We start from the raw sequence: 14,397 nt of genomic DNA on the forward strand, positions 1-14,397 counted from the left end.
GTGGCATTAGAGTGAATATCGTAGAGTTTTTTAGAGATGTCATGAACAGATGTACTTTGGAAGTTAAATTGGATATTGCTGTTGCTTGAGTAATCATCGTCCCTTAACGGTGAATAACTACGAGACGATTGTAATAACGATAGATGTCCAGATGTGAAAAAGGTGTTTAGCTCGTCAACATTGACGTCTTGACTTAAATCGTTCGTTTTGGAATCGTTATGTATTCCCTCTCTACGTAGGTTACACCATAGCTGTTTGGCAGGTAGATCGATAGAAAAACACCTATCAGCATAACGTTTTTTCGCTTGGGATATTAGGGTTCTTGCTCTGTCACGAATACGAGTGTAATCAATCCATTGGGGATCTCCTTTGAACCGGTTGGGGTTACGGACGTAAAGGGAATACGCTAGATCCCTGAGGGCAATTATACGCTCTATCTCGCTCGTGATCCAAGGAGTACGTTTATCGCGGACAGTTATCATTTTCTCAGGAGCATGAGTATCTAGAAGGCACTTCAGCTTGGATGTAAGATATGAAGCTTTGTGATCGATATCGTTAGTATCGAAGAAAGGTGCTAGGTCGAGTCTTTGGAAGTCAATGTGTAGTTGAGTCGTATCAATCCTTGCTAAACTGCGTACTTTAACTCTTTGTGGATGTGATTTAGGTACTCTCACGTCGGATATCAAATAAATAATTTCATGGTCCGAAATAGAGTTTGCATTAGCAGTTTTAGCTTTAGTTATATGCTGAGGTGAATCAGTGATCATGAGATCGATAGTGGTGGCGCAGTGTTCAGTTATTCTAGTAGGAGATGTGGGTAAGACCGTGAGATTGAATGTAGTATGAATACTGTTAAGAGCGTGTAGATTGATAGAAGGTAGGTTCGATGATACATTAATATTGAAATCTCCTAATAAATAGACTCTATCGAAATTGAATGCTTGCAGATCAATTAAAAATTTTTCGTAGTGCTGGGCAAAAAGCGGATTAGATCCACAGGGATTATAAATGACAGCCACACAGATGTTCAAAGAATTTAATTTCGTTTGGACAGCTAGAAATTCGAATCTTTGGTTCGGAGGAGTAGTTGGATCATGAGTGGATTTCAGGATAGGTGTAGCTTTCAAGCCTTTTTTAACATACAGTCCTAATCCTCCATGAGTTCTTGCCCGTCTTTCGTGTTTGGTAGCAAGTGAATGGCGTAAAAAGTTATAGAAAGGGATACGAATTGGGCCAACAGGTGCAGATGTTTTTAACATGGTTTCAGATAACCCAAAGAAATGATACTGTGCTTTATCGAGAAGGAGTTTGACTCCATCGATATGTTTTTCAAGACTACGGACATTCAAGTGGCCAATGCGCAAATAAGGACAGTTAAAGTTAGACATGGTTAAGAGGAGAGGAAGTCGTCGGTTCGTTTAAGTGTGTAAGGATAACACCGGAGATGTCAGAATTTTCAGCATCGAAAAATACAGATGAGTCGTTAGGGCTTTCTGACTTTGAGGTTTCGACTAGTTCTTTTAGATGGTCAGCATTTTTTACCGAGCAGTAGCGCTTATGTCCTGGGAGTTTTACTGAAACATTACCGTTACGTATGAAGATGGATTGAATTCGTTTTTGATGTTTGAGTCGAAGTGCAAGATTACGAGTACGGAAAGAGGATGTAGACAGAGCTTCATTTAACGTAAAGCGATAATTGAGCGGTACTCGGTTGTTAAGTGCGGATAATTTAAACTCTTCGAACTTTTTATAATAATGTTTGAGAACAGTGTTGCGTTTATCTTCATGATCCATAACAACAAGGATAGTAGGACTCAAAGTACGGTCGGACCACTTCGACGGTCTCACTGGTAAACGAAAACAATTCACTACGTTAATTAAGAGATCAGGAACCCCCAAAATGAGAAAAACTTTTTCGATAATGGACTTAACATTTTCCCCAGGGTTGAATGGAATCTTATTCACTACAATTCTACGGCTATTCACACTGGTTGTGCAAGTGTCAGCAAGTTTTGATCCATTCTCAATGATTTGTAGTTTATCCCTAATGTTATTGAGAAGTTTGGTTTCTGACACACGTTCACTATTGATTCGATTGATGTCATTTAGCTGGAATTCCAGGCGATCGCATTGATCCTTGTTGTTGATACGGATAGAATCTAGTTCGGTACTTAATTTTTGGATATCAGAGGTGATATCAGCAATACGAGCTTCGAGTTTTTCTATTAGTTCCAGATCAACGGTGGATATTGGCAAAGCTTTGGGTGTTAAAGTGCCTCGCACACAGCATTTCTCACAGGAGAACTGTAGATTGATCAATTCCGGGAGGAGTGCATCACTTATTTTTACACAAGAAGTATGGTACCAACCAGCACAGATATCACAACAGACCCATCCAATAGAAATCGAATCATTTAGTTTCTTCTTATGTTTCTTCGACCCTTTGGGTGCAGGGGGAGAATCCCGACCGCAAAAGCAGCAGATGTTGTCAGAACTCATTATAATTACACCGATAAACACAAAAAAACACAGGTACAAATCGACGACTTCACTGCTGAATTTAATGACACATCAGCAACCAAAACAGAGTCAAGTTTCAAAAGTAAGGTTAGGTCCAAATCAACTGAAGAATTTTTGGTGAATTTCCACAAATCTGCACAAAATGTTGAGATAACACTCCGCGTTTATAACTTGTTTGTTGTAACTTCAGATATTCGAGATACGACTGCGAAAAACAAGTTTTACAAAACAAATTGGATAAAATTCTAGAGTGAGCAAAACAAGCGTCCGTTTTGTAAGCCAGTGGTGCCAAATTGTTGTAGTTTTTATTTTTGATTTGAATACCTACTTTCTGGATATCATGTCGCGGATTAAAAAGCCTCCAGTTATTAAAAATAAGGTAAGTTTTGCTGCATTTTAAATCATTCATCATTATTTGTTTGTTCATATGTGGAATGCGATTTCGGATTCAGAATATCATAACGAGCCAACTGACTACTTGCAAATATACAAGAGCTCTCACTGCTGGGACATAATCCGGAAAAAGGAAACAAGTAAAAAATTAGTTTTCATCAAAATCATAAGCATAAATTACCAATGGAACTGCTTGTTATCCTCCAGAACTATAAAATTACTATTAAGTCACTGCAGTTTGATGAGCATCTACATCGGTCATCGCTTGCAACATACAATAAGGAGAAACGAGTTGCATTTTAACTGTTCGGAACCTGCTGACAACTTTTGTTCTCACTCGTAAGTTTCGATGTTAAGTTGATGTTTCTAATTTTTTTTATTAATAAATATCTTATTTCTGTTTCATAATAATAAATATTTGAATCTCAGAACATGGAAAGAACGATCCTAAATATTGCATGTTGCAGAAACAAAAACCAATCATTACTGTCGTCGATTGGAATTTTCAAAAGTTTTGAAAATGCGTGCGTAAATTTGTTGATTAGATGAACAGGACAATGACCGGATCTGTGAAGCAATTTGACACCGGAAGCAGGCTGATTATTGCATAAATGAATGATAAATATGACTGTAAGAGAAGTCGTTTTTTGATTTTCTTAAGGTGAACTTTTTCTTTTATAGGTGTATTATCGTAAATTTTTGTCTCAATGACTGTACACACTTAATCTTTTCTCCTGTGGTCGGGACGATTTCGTTCTGTATTTTCAACAGCTGAAATTACAGGACGATTTCAGGACACAAAAACAGCTCAGGAAAACAACTGTCAAATCCTCCTGTAGGTTCTAAAAGGTATTCTCCTGTAAGTTCGAAGGGGTTTTCTCCTGTGATTTTAAGTGAATGCTGCTATCCTCTCCCCTTTCTCTTTTAATTTTAAAACTCAACCAAATCGCAGTTAAATAAAAGAAACGTCCATGGCGTTCAAAACAACATGAATTTATTTTCATAAAAAAACACTTTTTTTTTGCGAAGTAAACACATTTTCACCATCACAATTTACATCACACAATCAAGACAGGTGATCTGTAAATAAAAAAAAACAAATTCAATTATTTTCAATAAAGCACTGGATGGCAGAGAAACTTACCGATGCTTTATGGGATTTTGGTTTTTGGATCCTTGCGTTCCGTGGTCATGTCAGCAAACTGATGCAAGTCGAACCGGCCATACACGAACCAAACCGGGGCAAAGGGCTCGTGCAAAAATAATTGTCATCAAACTCTCTATGGGTCCCATCGCGAGTTTTTCCGGAATCCGGCAGGCATCAACTACATTTAAAGTAAGCAAACTCAATCGAAATAATTTTCACTTTTCGTGAATACCGTCCACCGAACAATACAAACAACAACAAACGGCAACCGAAAAATGGATGAAGGGTTGAAAATTATTCGCGGTTAAAATTTCTGCAGTGGCGGAAAACAGAAAGGAGATTTGACAACCAATGTGTCTAACGTGATCCAGGAAAACACTGTCCTGGATTAATGACGTTTGTTGGAGATCCTGTAGTCACGTTGAAGTTTCATAAGAAATCACAGGAAAAATTATGTGTCGCGTGATTCGGGCTGGTGTTCATTCGAATTTCGGGAAAATTAAGCCATTCCCCTGTAATTCGAAGAATCATTATCCCGAGGGGAATATTTGCAATCTTAGTGTGTACACTGTGACAGAAGTGCAAATTTATTAATTAAGATAAACACTGTATTTTTGAAGTATTTTACATTAAAAAATCACAATTACTTCTTTGATTTAAATATCTAAATAAACTCAAACTGGTTAAATAGATACTTTAAAATGAGATGAACAATAATAGATATGCATTTAATATATAAAGTGAGTAATTGAAATTGACTACATAACACATTATGGTAGTTTTTTGCATCTCTGCTATTTAAAAAAAATGAATAATTTTGGCCGAGCAATCTTTGTCATAAAACACACACGTTATTACTCCTAGCCAATGAAAGGTTCTAAAATGTAGTGTTTCGAAAAAAAACTTCATAAACTAACCCATTTGAATGTTGAATCATAAATTAAGAAAATATAAGGTTTAGTTAAACGTTGATTTGTTTTATTAACTTGTTAACTGGTGAATACAGGAATGTCCAATAATTGATTTTCAAAGGATTAGTTTCTGGATATGAAACAAATTTGAACTATATAACAACAACACAACTCTATGTTTACAATACTTTATCATACTTCCATCCAGACAAGAAGAACCTAAAAAACTTGATTCAATTTTAGATCTGAGAACCTTGTTAACCAAATAATGAATGTTATTTATTAAAAAAAAATCGATTATGAATCAAGAAACACACTTTGTAACAACACATAGCAAATATTTTTTTCAAAACTAATAACTACAAATTGATCTTTTAAATTAGTTCAGTCCTCAACAATTTTAAATTTTTTAAATTTTGAATGCTTTATTTTCTGTTTTCCGTCCTTTGTCTTCTTTCAAAAGAACATAAATTTTAAACAAAATGCTACATTAAACTGCGGCGTCTCGTTTAAATAAAATGGATGTCAAATTTAATTTCTCCAGTACGTCAATCGATGCGAATTCACAATCAATCAATATTTCCAGCGCTTGTGATTCTACAAGAGCGATGGTACAATAATTTGCTTCGCTTTTGATGTAAAATTAAATGATTCAATTTGAGCTGTGTAAGTCACAGAATAAGTAGGTATCTTTTTACCTTTTGGTGAGTTCGGCAAATTTTTTGTCTCGGATGGAAACCACACGGGGGTCGGGATGGTAGCGGGGCTGGACCTTCGGGGCTGGACCTTCGGGGCAGTCGTCTCACTCGGTCGAACGTTGGAGTCGCCAAGGGCCGGGCGACGCCTGGATGGAACGGGAGGAGCGGCGCGCTACCACGCACCACACTTACGGCTCTTTTGGTCGGTTCGGTCTCTCTCCTTGGCTATGCAGACGCTTTTGGCAAAGCGCTTACCTCTGTCTTCGGTTATGAGATGGAATCGGTAGTGCGGTATCACGCACGCTGTTTCTCTCGACTCGTTCGGGACGGGCAAACCAGACTGACCAACGCAAGCGTAATGCAGGGTCACGCACACAAGGCTAGTCGTCGTAGATCTGCTTTTTTGGCGCACACCTCGGGCTTGGATGAGATGCGGACCAAAAATGATTGAGCCACGCGGAGTGCGGTCACGCACACAAGACTGGTCGCTGCTCAATCGCGCTGGCGGCTGGCACCCAAAAGCTGATAAATCCAACCAACAAACACGTTGATTGGATTCGCGTTTTGTCGGTGTTGCTTGGGCTGGCAAAACTCGGATTTCGGTTTCGATTTACCACTGTACCACTCACTGCACGGTTTATCATTCGGACCGCTTTGGATGATCGTCACCACACTTTGTAGAGCGCTTGCTGGATACGTCCAATCACTTTCGTCGCCGGAAACCAAGAGGCCTGGTGAACTCCCGTGCCTCACCAAGAAACCTCGCATCTTTCTCTTCGGTGCGTCGTTACGTTCTCCTCTGAACGCGTGCTTGGGTGGTTGTTGCGTTCAGCTTATACGCAACGTACGCAACGCTTCAAACCATGTGCGTATTCGATTTCGCCTACTTCTCCATTTCAAATTCGAATGAACCGTTGGACTTTCTAGCTAAATAGAATGTTTTTACCCTAACTCCAACCCCAAATAATTTTTGTTTTTATTTCAAATAATGTCCAAAACTTGGCGAAAGCGGCCGACCCGACAGTTGTTTTATTTAGTATTAAAATTTAAATAAATGAAAGAAAAATGAACAAACAAATTTTCATTAATAAATATGATCACCATGAGGGTTATATTGAAATTTTAAATTAAATTTTAGAAACCAAAAATTTTCGTTTGTATTAAAAAAAACTGATTTCCAGCCATATAGATAGCTGGTTTCCAGCAAATGAGATTGCTGGATTTCCAGCAATTGAGTTTGCTGATCTTTTTCAACAATTCAAATTGCTGGAAATTTTGTTGGAAAACCAGCGGGACAAAAACCAGCAAAATTTTGCTGGTTTCCAGCAATTTAAAATTTTCTGTGTGCGAAAAAAATGTCAATACACCTCTATAGAATTTTACTGAAAAACGGTTAACGTGAAGTGCAGATCGCACAAATGTCGCAGTTACGAGTACGCAATCCAATCTTGTGCGCTACGGATGATAATCTCTAATAAGCAATGAACGAAATAAAAAAAACACACTTTATTGAAAAGTAAAGATAAGAATTCTACCAAGTCTATTCTTTATTATAAAGTGTTTTTATTTTTTTTATTCATGAAAAAAGGCGATCTAACCTTATTCCAAATATTGTCTTTTAATTGTAAATTATAATCTATAGATCATCTTTCAGGAACATATTTCAGGAGATATCGATTCAAAAAGAATTGGAAATATTTATTTATCTATTGGGCTTCAAACTAGGTTCTCATTGTTCTTTTTAATGATAGTTTAACATTTCGAATTTCTTCTAACAGATTACATAATTTAAAACAATAATTTTGGTCTTCTTCTGCATACTCATCGTTCCGCAAAGTTGACCGAATTCCTCTTTAGAAATTGATGGTCACTAAATTTCTTTTATATACTAAACAATCGATAAGTACACGGAGAAAAAAGACGACAGTTGTTCCAATCATTTCAGCTTGTTTTACCAATTATCGAATTGCAGTTGATTTTTTCGCATTCAAATACTTATATAATAGATCCAACTACATACTTCTAATTGTCCTTACGCAATCAACTATCAATATAATGCATTCAACTGTATGATTTATTTTATGCATTCAACTATAAATACAATAGATTCAACTACAAACTGCTGATTGACCTTATGCAATCAACTATGAATATAATAGATTCAATTGTAATGGTATAATTGATTCAATTGTAATGGTATAATTGATTCAACTGTAGATATGATAGATTCAAATACCGTTGTATGATTGATTTTAGACATTCAACTTTAAATATAATAGATTCAACTGTAGTGGTATAATTGATTCAACTATAGATATGATAGATTAAAATACATTTGTATAATCGAATTTAGGTATTAAATTTTGAATATAATAGATTCAACTACATATTTGTTGTTGAGCGTATGCTTTCAACTATAGATATAATAAAATGCAGTGAACTCATGCACAGGGCATACAGTCGTTGTCACTGACCCATAATTTTAACTGTCGCAGCAGAAAAATAAGCGGATTTTTCGCATTGCGTTCGTTTCGAGGAGAAACACCCGTGAAAACCCATCTCATATATCTCATCATCGGTATACCGGAAGAAATCAAGAGTTGACACGCAAGGTATCGATGCTGTCTGCCCGTTTGGCCACCCAGGTGGCCCGCCAGCTGCCGAGAACCGCTACCCAGACTGCCAAGCTGGCCGTGCCGGCTGTGACTGTCGCTGCCCGTAACCTGCGCATCTCGGGAGCAAACCGCAGTGCCGAGATCTCTTCCATCCTGGAAGAACGCATCCTGGATTCGGCCCCGAAACCGAAGGCTGATCTGGAGGAAAATGGTCGCGTATTGAGCATCGGTGTGGCTCTTAACTTGGAACCGGACAACGTCGGTGTTGTCGTCTTTGGTATCGACAAGTGATCAAGGAGGGTGACATTGCCAAGCGTACCGATGCCCTTGTCGACGTTCCAGTTGGTGATGAAATTTCGGCCCATGTAGTCTACGCCTTGGGTTACGCTATTGGCGGAAAGGGCGAGATTAAGACCGGGCAGCGTTTCCGTGTCGGTATCAAAGCCCTGGCATCATCCCCCGTGTTTCTGTGCGTGAACCCATGCAAACCGGTATCAAGGTCATCGATTCGCTGGTACCGATCGGTCGTGGACAGCGTGAGCTAATCATCGGAAATCGTCAAACAGGGTAAGAAAAAAACACTGGATTCACAAACGAAAGTAGAAATAACATTTTCTTTTTCGCGTAAAAATACCGTCATCAACTAGAAGCGATTCAACAATGGTCAGGATGAATCCAAAAAACTGTATTGCATCTACGTCGCCATCGGTCAGAAGCGTTCGACTGATGCCCAGATTGTGAAGCGTTTGACTGATACTGGAGCCATGAAATACACCATCATCGTGTCGGCTACTGCTTCCGATGCAGCCCCACTGTAGTATCTGGCCCCGTACTCTGGCTGTGCTATGGGAGAATACCACAGGAGCAAAATAAAGAGTTCTCCGGAAGGGTTAGGAACAGTAAGTGGAAAAAATTTCTATCCTAATTTTTCAAAGCTTTTATTGGGCTTAAATCAGCTAAAAGTATTTAAATTTGGAATTTTTCATGTATTTTATCCCCTTCACAGGTTGCCTACGTAGGGAAAGAACAGCCTGCACAACGGGTCTATCGATTAAGATTGAAGGAATTTCCAGAGCTGAGCCGCAGGAGCAGGAATCCAAAACTAAAAGTTAGGTTAGTATTTTCTTTCATTTTTTTATTGTTCATTAAGTCTTTTTTCTATTTACAGGACGTGTTGAAAGGACCGAACGGAAAATCTGATTAATTGGTTCAGAGTGCTTAGCTGGACAGCAGGCGCTTCGAAACTTCGGGATCTTTTGACGAAGGTGACTTAAACGAGATGGAGATTGAATGGGATTCTCCATGAATGAATACAAAAAATAACAGAAAACTAATGAGTTGATAAAATTATTCCGAAAAAAATCTTTAAAGATATGATAACTTCCAAAATATACAAATTGAATCTACAATATTTATAGTAGAACTTTTTAAATCAATCATAGAATTATTATTGAATCAATCGTATTTGTAGTTGAATCAATTATAGAAATATAGTTGAATCTATTATATTTACCGTTGAATCAATTATTCCAGTATAATTAAATTTACTATATTTATTGTTGAATGCACCAAATCAATCATACGGTTATAGTTGAATCTATTATATTTATAGTTGAATGCATGAAATCAATCATACAACTATATTGGAATCTATTATACGTATAGTTACGCGCAAAACATCAATCAGATTATCAATTATATATATAGTAAAAATCTTCATATTTATAGTTAGCCGAGAAATAATCAGAAATATAGTTGAATATAAGTGGAATATTGTTGGCAAAACTATACTTTTTTCTCCGTGTATATGCTGGGAAACCTTTGTCATAGTTGAAATTGAATTCTGCCTCGTATTAGGTGAAAAGTTTGTTGAACCATCAGTGGAAAGATTATTCTTTTCAAATGGTATACATATTTCTCGCAAAAAAACACAAATAACGCGATATAGTTTCAAATAAAACTGCCGAGAAATAATCTCAGTGCATGTTCAAACGAACTTTGGGGCAATCAAAACAAAGTGTTCACGCGACTGCTGCGACGGCTGCGACGGATCATTGTCGAAATGGGTTTTCGCGCGACTGGAACGAATCGCGTCGCTTGCACTGTGAACGATCTCCCAGTTTTCAACATGTTCAAGTGAGAAGCGATTCTTCGCGCGATTCGCTCACTCGCTCGCTCGCGTGCACTGTGTTTCTGCTCTCAGAGTTTAAAACCTCCTAAGATGTTTTAATTTCGATTCCTCTGATTTAACCGTAGGGATGTTATCACATTGAGGGAATCAAAAATTAAAATCACTGAGGCTGGCTTGAAATTCAACATTTCACTATGTTCTTAAATTATACATAGTTAAATATTCCTCAATTATTATTTTCTTTATTCACTTTTTCATTCATTGTTGATTTCAATAATCAAAATAAAAACATTGTGAACGTTAATGTTTTCATTCTTATTTTAACTGTTTAAGTTTAAGTTTTTCAATTCAATCGATGAATCTGAATGCGGTTATCTCAATTTTACTGAGTCAGTAGCATTTGTTTCTGCAAAATTTAATCAAATTACTTCAGAGTGCATTTTGAATAATTTTAAATTGATTGAAAGCATATCAGAGTGCATCATGATCTGCACGCTCGGATCTTCAAACACAATTTGTGAGAAATGTTGACCTTTTCCGTCAGCAGGTGGTGCTGATGTTTGTAGAAAGAATGTCTGTTAGGATTTATATGAAAAATTCCAAGAGCTGGGTATCTTTATATCTACTATCTTTGCTACCAGATGGCGCTCCATACAATCGCCGTCACGAAACTTCAAGGAAGCCGCTTTCGCAAATACATCTCCGCCACTGCTCCAGTTTTCTCGAAAACGGAGGAAAGGGCCATCCACATTCCCCGAGCATTTGTTTGGAGCCGAACATATTCCAAATAGGTATCCGCCAAGCACTATCAAACTTCGAGCTTTTGCGTCGTTTGTTCTCCATGCTGCATCCTTCAGGTTTGCCTCCGATGGCTCTATCTGCACATACTCCTGCAAACCTTTTTCCTCCAGCAACAACAAGACGCGGAACTTCCAACTCGCGAAGCTTTTCCCGTCGAACTGCGGATACACTAATTTTTCGGCCTCCATATCGCTGGGCCCATAACCTACAGAGTTTTTCGGTTATGCAGACAAAACTCGGGTTTTTACAAAGGAAAAACTTATTTATTTAAGAGCGAAAAATAAAAGCGGTTATTAATCGCAGCGCACTAGATTGGACTGCGCATTCGTGACTTCGACATTTGTGCGAACTTGTACATTTGTGCGACCTGTCAAATCAGTATAAAATCTGTCGAAGTTCTACACGCTAACCGCTTCTCAGTCAACCTTTGTACGGATAACTGCGACTATAAAACATTTCACGAAATCCAATTTTCAATAAAAGAGATAATACAAGTTTTAACATGTGGTCTTGGATAGAGAAAAGTTTTGACAGTTGTCACAGACAAACGGTTAACCTACTTGAGGACAAACTTGCATAGACAAAAGGCTGACTACCCGAATAGAAAAACATTATGAAAAAACCATGAATTACATTTTCACGCATTCATGAATTTCATAGTTTACACTATGCGAATCATAGTGCATGAAACCTTGAAAACACTGTCAAATTCATACTCTTTTACAGTGAAATTTATGGTTTCGGCAAAATTCACCATGAAAAAAGGGGGTTGTTAAGCAACTTAACAATGAAAAAATGAACTTTTTCTCATACATTTTAGAACACATTAATATGAAGTTTATGGTCATTTCAGCTTCCAGTATTTTTCGATGAAACTGTAAAATTTATCGTTTTGCATTGAATTTCTATGGTTTTTACGATGATGAACCACGATGAATTTCAATGTTTATTCATAATAAGTAAAAGGTCTCATAACCGTGAAATTTCATGGTTGGAAATTGTTATTATTTTTTTTTCCAAAAAAAAAATTCAAATAAGTATTCAGTATTTGTTTTTAAGAACATTTATTTTTCAAAATGGTTTTCTTTGTGCACTATGATATACTCATTTAAATATTTTTATGAATAGTCACATTTTGCACGGTGTATTGGGTGGGCTCCTCTTGCACAACCACGGCTTTGACACACTTCCATCTGGTCCACCTCCTCCAGCCCCGGGATGATTTCGTCATTGCTCGCAGAAATCCATCCTCGCCTCGGATCATAGCTATCTGTTCGCTCATGAGAACAATTTGGTTGACCCCGGCTTTCGGTCCGATGAATGCGTCACTGTAATAGTCAAACTGACCCGAGTTGAAGATGTGAAAGTTTCTTTCCGACGAATCCACTGCCAGATTACTGTCATTCCGGAAAACGCCCATACAGGTGAGCTCTTCCTCGTATGGCTCCGATTGGACGTACATTTCCCTGTTTGGTTTGAATTGTTAAATTAAAATTTAGAAAGATTTATTTGGAAAGTGAGTCTCACCTCTGAGGTATGCTGATTGTTGCCATCTCCGCTATACAAATCTGCAGACACTTTCGCTGGTTGTTGGTTGCAATGCTGGAGATAAAATCCTCCCTCTCCTTGAGTTAGAACACCATCAATTCCGTTTTTATATTCGGTGGCTTCGGGCGACAAATGTCCGACGAAAAAAAACGTGTTTCGCGTCAAATTAATTCCTTACACGGAAAAGTCGAAAGGAGTCAATCTAGGAAAATTTTACCAATTTTCGTATGGTTTGGATTATGATTTTACCATGAAATTCACTGTAACCATTAAAATCACAAGAAAATGGTTGTTTTACCATGTTTCTGACACATTCGACAACTATGAAGTACAATGAATAAACGATATATTTCACGGTTACTATCAAAATTATGGCGATTTCAAGATTTAAAGTGGTTGATAAAGATTTAGATATTAGGATGAAGTTTATTGTTACACAGCAAAAAATTTCTAAAAGTACACGGAATCTAAAACACGAGTGATCTATTTTGTCTTGAGTGTAATTACAAAAAGATGTAATTTTAAACTTCTTTCGATGTAATATTAGTCGATTTTCCGAAATTGAATAGAAATAAACTGTTTTGATTTAATTTTAAACTGCATCACGCAAAAATCAACCGGTCAATGAAATTTATATCACAAACAGTGTAAAATTATATCTGTTTGATTTAAAATTGAATGCAAATATTTAAATTGTGCCTTTATTCGGAAACGAGTCATTCAAACTTCAAAGGCGTAGCAACAGAAGCACTTTAAGAGTCCTTAAAGTAGTAAGTTTATGAGACGTGAAATGAAGAATATGGTTGAACTGATTAGTTTTCTCTCCATTACAGCAAGGTCAGATTTTTCGCAGCGGCTGATATCCGGCCAGTGATTATCCGAAGAAACTTTTGTCAGAACAATTCAAGTGTGCAGGATACTGACCGAAAAATTATGATTTCCGGAACCATTCGAGGATACTGATCATGCTGATTCGAAAAACATCCCCGTGCTGGGAATCATTGGATGCAACAACAATTCCAGCCTGGCGCTTTCCGAATGGTTTTTTTATGTTCAGTTTTGGAAATAAATGTGAATTAAAAATGATACATGCGGTGTATTTATTCAAGACAAAAGCAAAAACCTTAATATTTAGAAAAAATATCAATATTTACGATGATAAATTTTAAAATTTACATCCCTGTGTATTTTTACACGACGGCTTTTGTGATTCAATCTCGTGCATTGATTTCGATCTAAATTTACACGCCTCAAAAATTACATCGTCGAAAAAAATATACCGTGATAGAATTTTACATCGAAATCGATGTTCCGTTTTCGTGCATCGTTTTCGATCTAAATTTACACGATTTTTTCTTGCTGTGTAAATTTAAAATCATTGTTCGGTTATATTAAAACCACGGTCTTTGCTATTCGGGTAATGCGGATTGAAAGTATAACTTCTACACGTATAATCTGAGAACAGCAGAGGTGGTGATATTAACCGGACAGAAGTACAAAACACGTGTGTACAGTTTGACGTTACGCGAGAAGTGATTTATTACACGTTAAATACAAAGTAATCAGAAGCTCAAGGTATTTATACATTCAGGGTAAAGCAAATACACGAATAGTTGTAAGTGATCAGATGGAT

At 37.2% G+C, this 14,397-nt stretch overlaps 1 protein-coding gene, 1 long non-coding RNA gene and 1 pseudogene across 2 annotated transcripts; 2 read left to right on the top strand and 1 right to left on the bottom strand.

Annotated features, from left to right (window-relative positions):
- Positions 1 to 2,815: 2,815 nt before the first annotated feature.
- On the top strand, positions 2,816 to 3,626 carry LOC129740707 (uncharacterized). The gene is made up of 3 exons (XR_008736343.1): positions 2,816 to 2,899; positions 2,973 to 3,252; positions 3,343 to 3,626. It is a non-coding gene; the product is annotated as an uncharacterized LOC129740707 (long non-coding RNA).
- Positions 3,627 to 7,914: 4,288 nt separating this feature from the next.
- LOC129738625 (ATP synthase subunit alpha, mitochondrial-like) lies at positions 7,915 to 9,672 on the top strand (annotated as a pseudogene).
- A 2,627-nt stretch (positions 9,673 to 12,299) lies between these two features.
- On the bottom strand, positions 12,300 to 12,954 carry LOC129740534 (WD repeat-containing protein 55 homolog). The gene is made up of 2 exons (XM_055732240.1): positions 12,744 to 12,954; positions 12,300 to 12,682 (listed from the first exon to the last, which is right to left on the bottom strand). Exons 1-2 carry the CDS (start codon positions 12,767 to 12,769, stop codon positions 12,325 to 12,327), a joined length of 384 nt encoding a protein of 127 aa, XP_055588215.1. The 5' UTR covers positions 12,770 to 12,954; the 3' UTR covers positions 12,300 to 12,324.
- Between the last annotated feature and the right edge of the window lie 1,443 nt (positions 12,955 to 14,397).

Source organism: Uranotaenia lowii, chromosome 1 (genome assembly GCF_029784155.1).
Source record: "Uranotaenia lowii strain MFRU-FL chromosome 1, ASM2978415v1, whole genome shotgun sequence".
Taxonomy (NCBI): Eukaryota; Metazoa; Arthropoda; class Insecta; order Diptera; family Culicidae; genus Uranotaenia; species Uranotaenia lowii.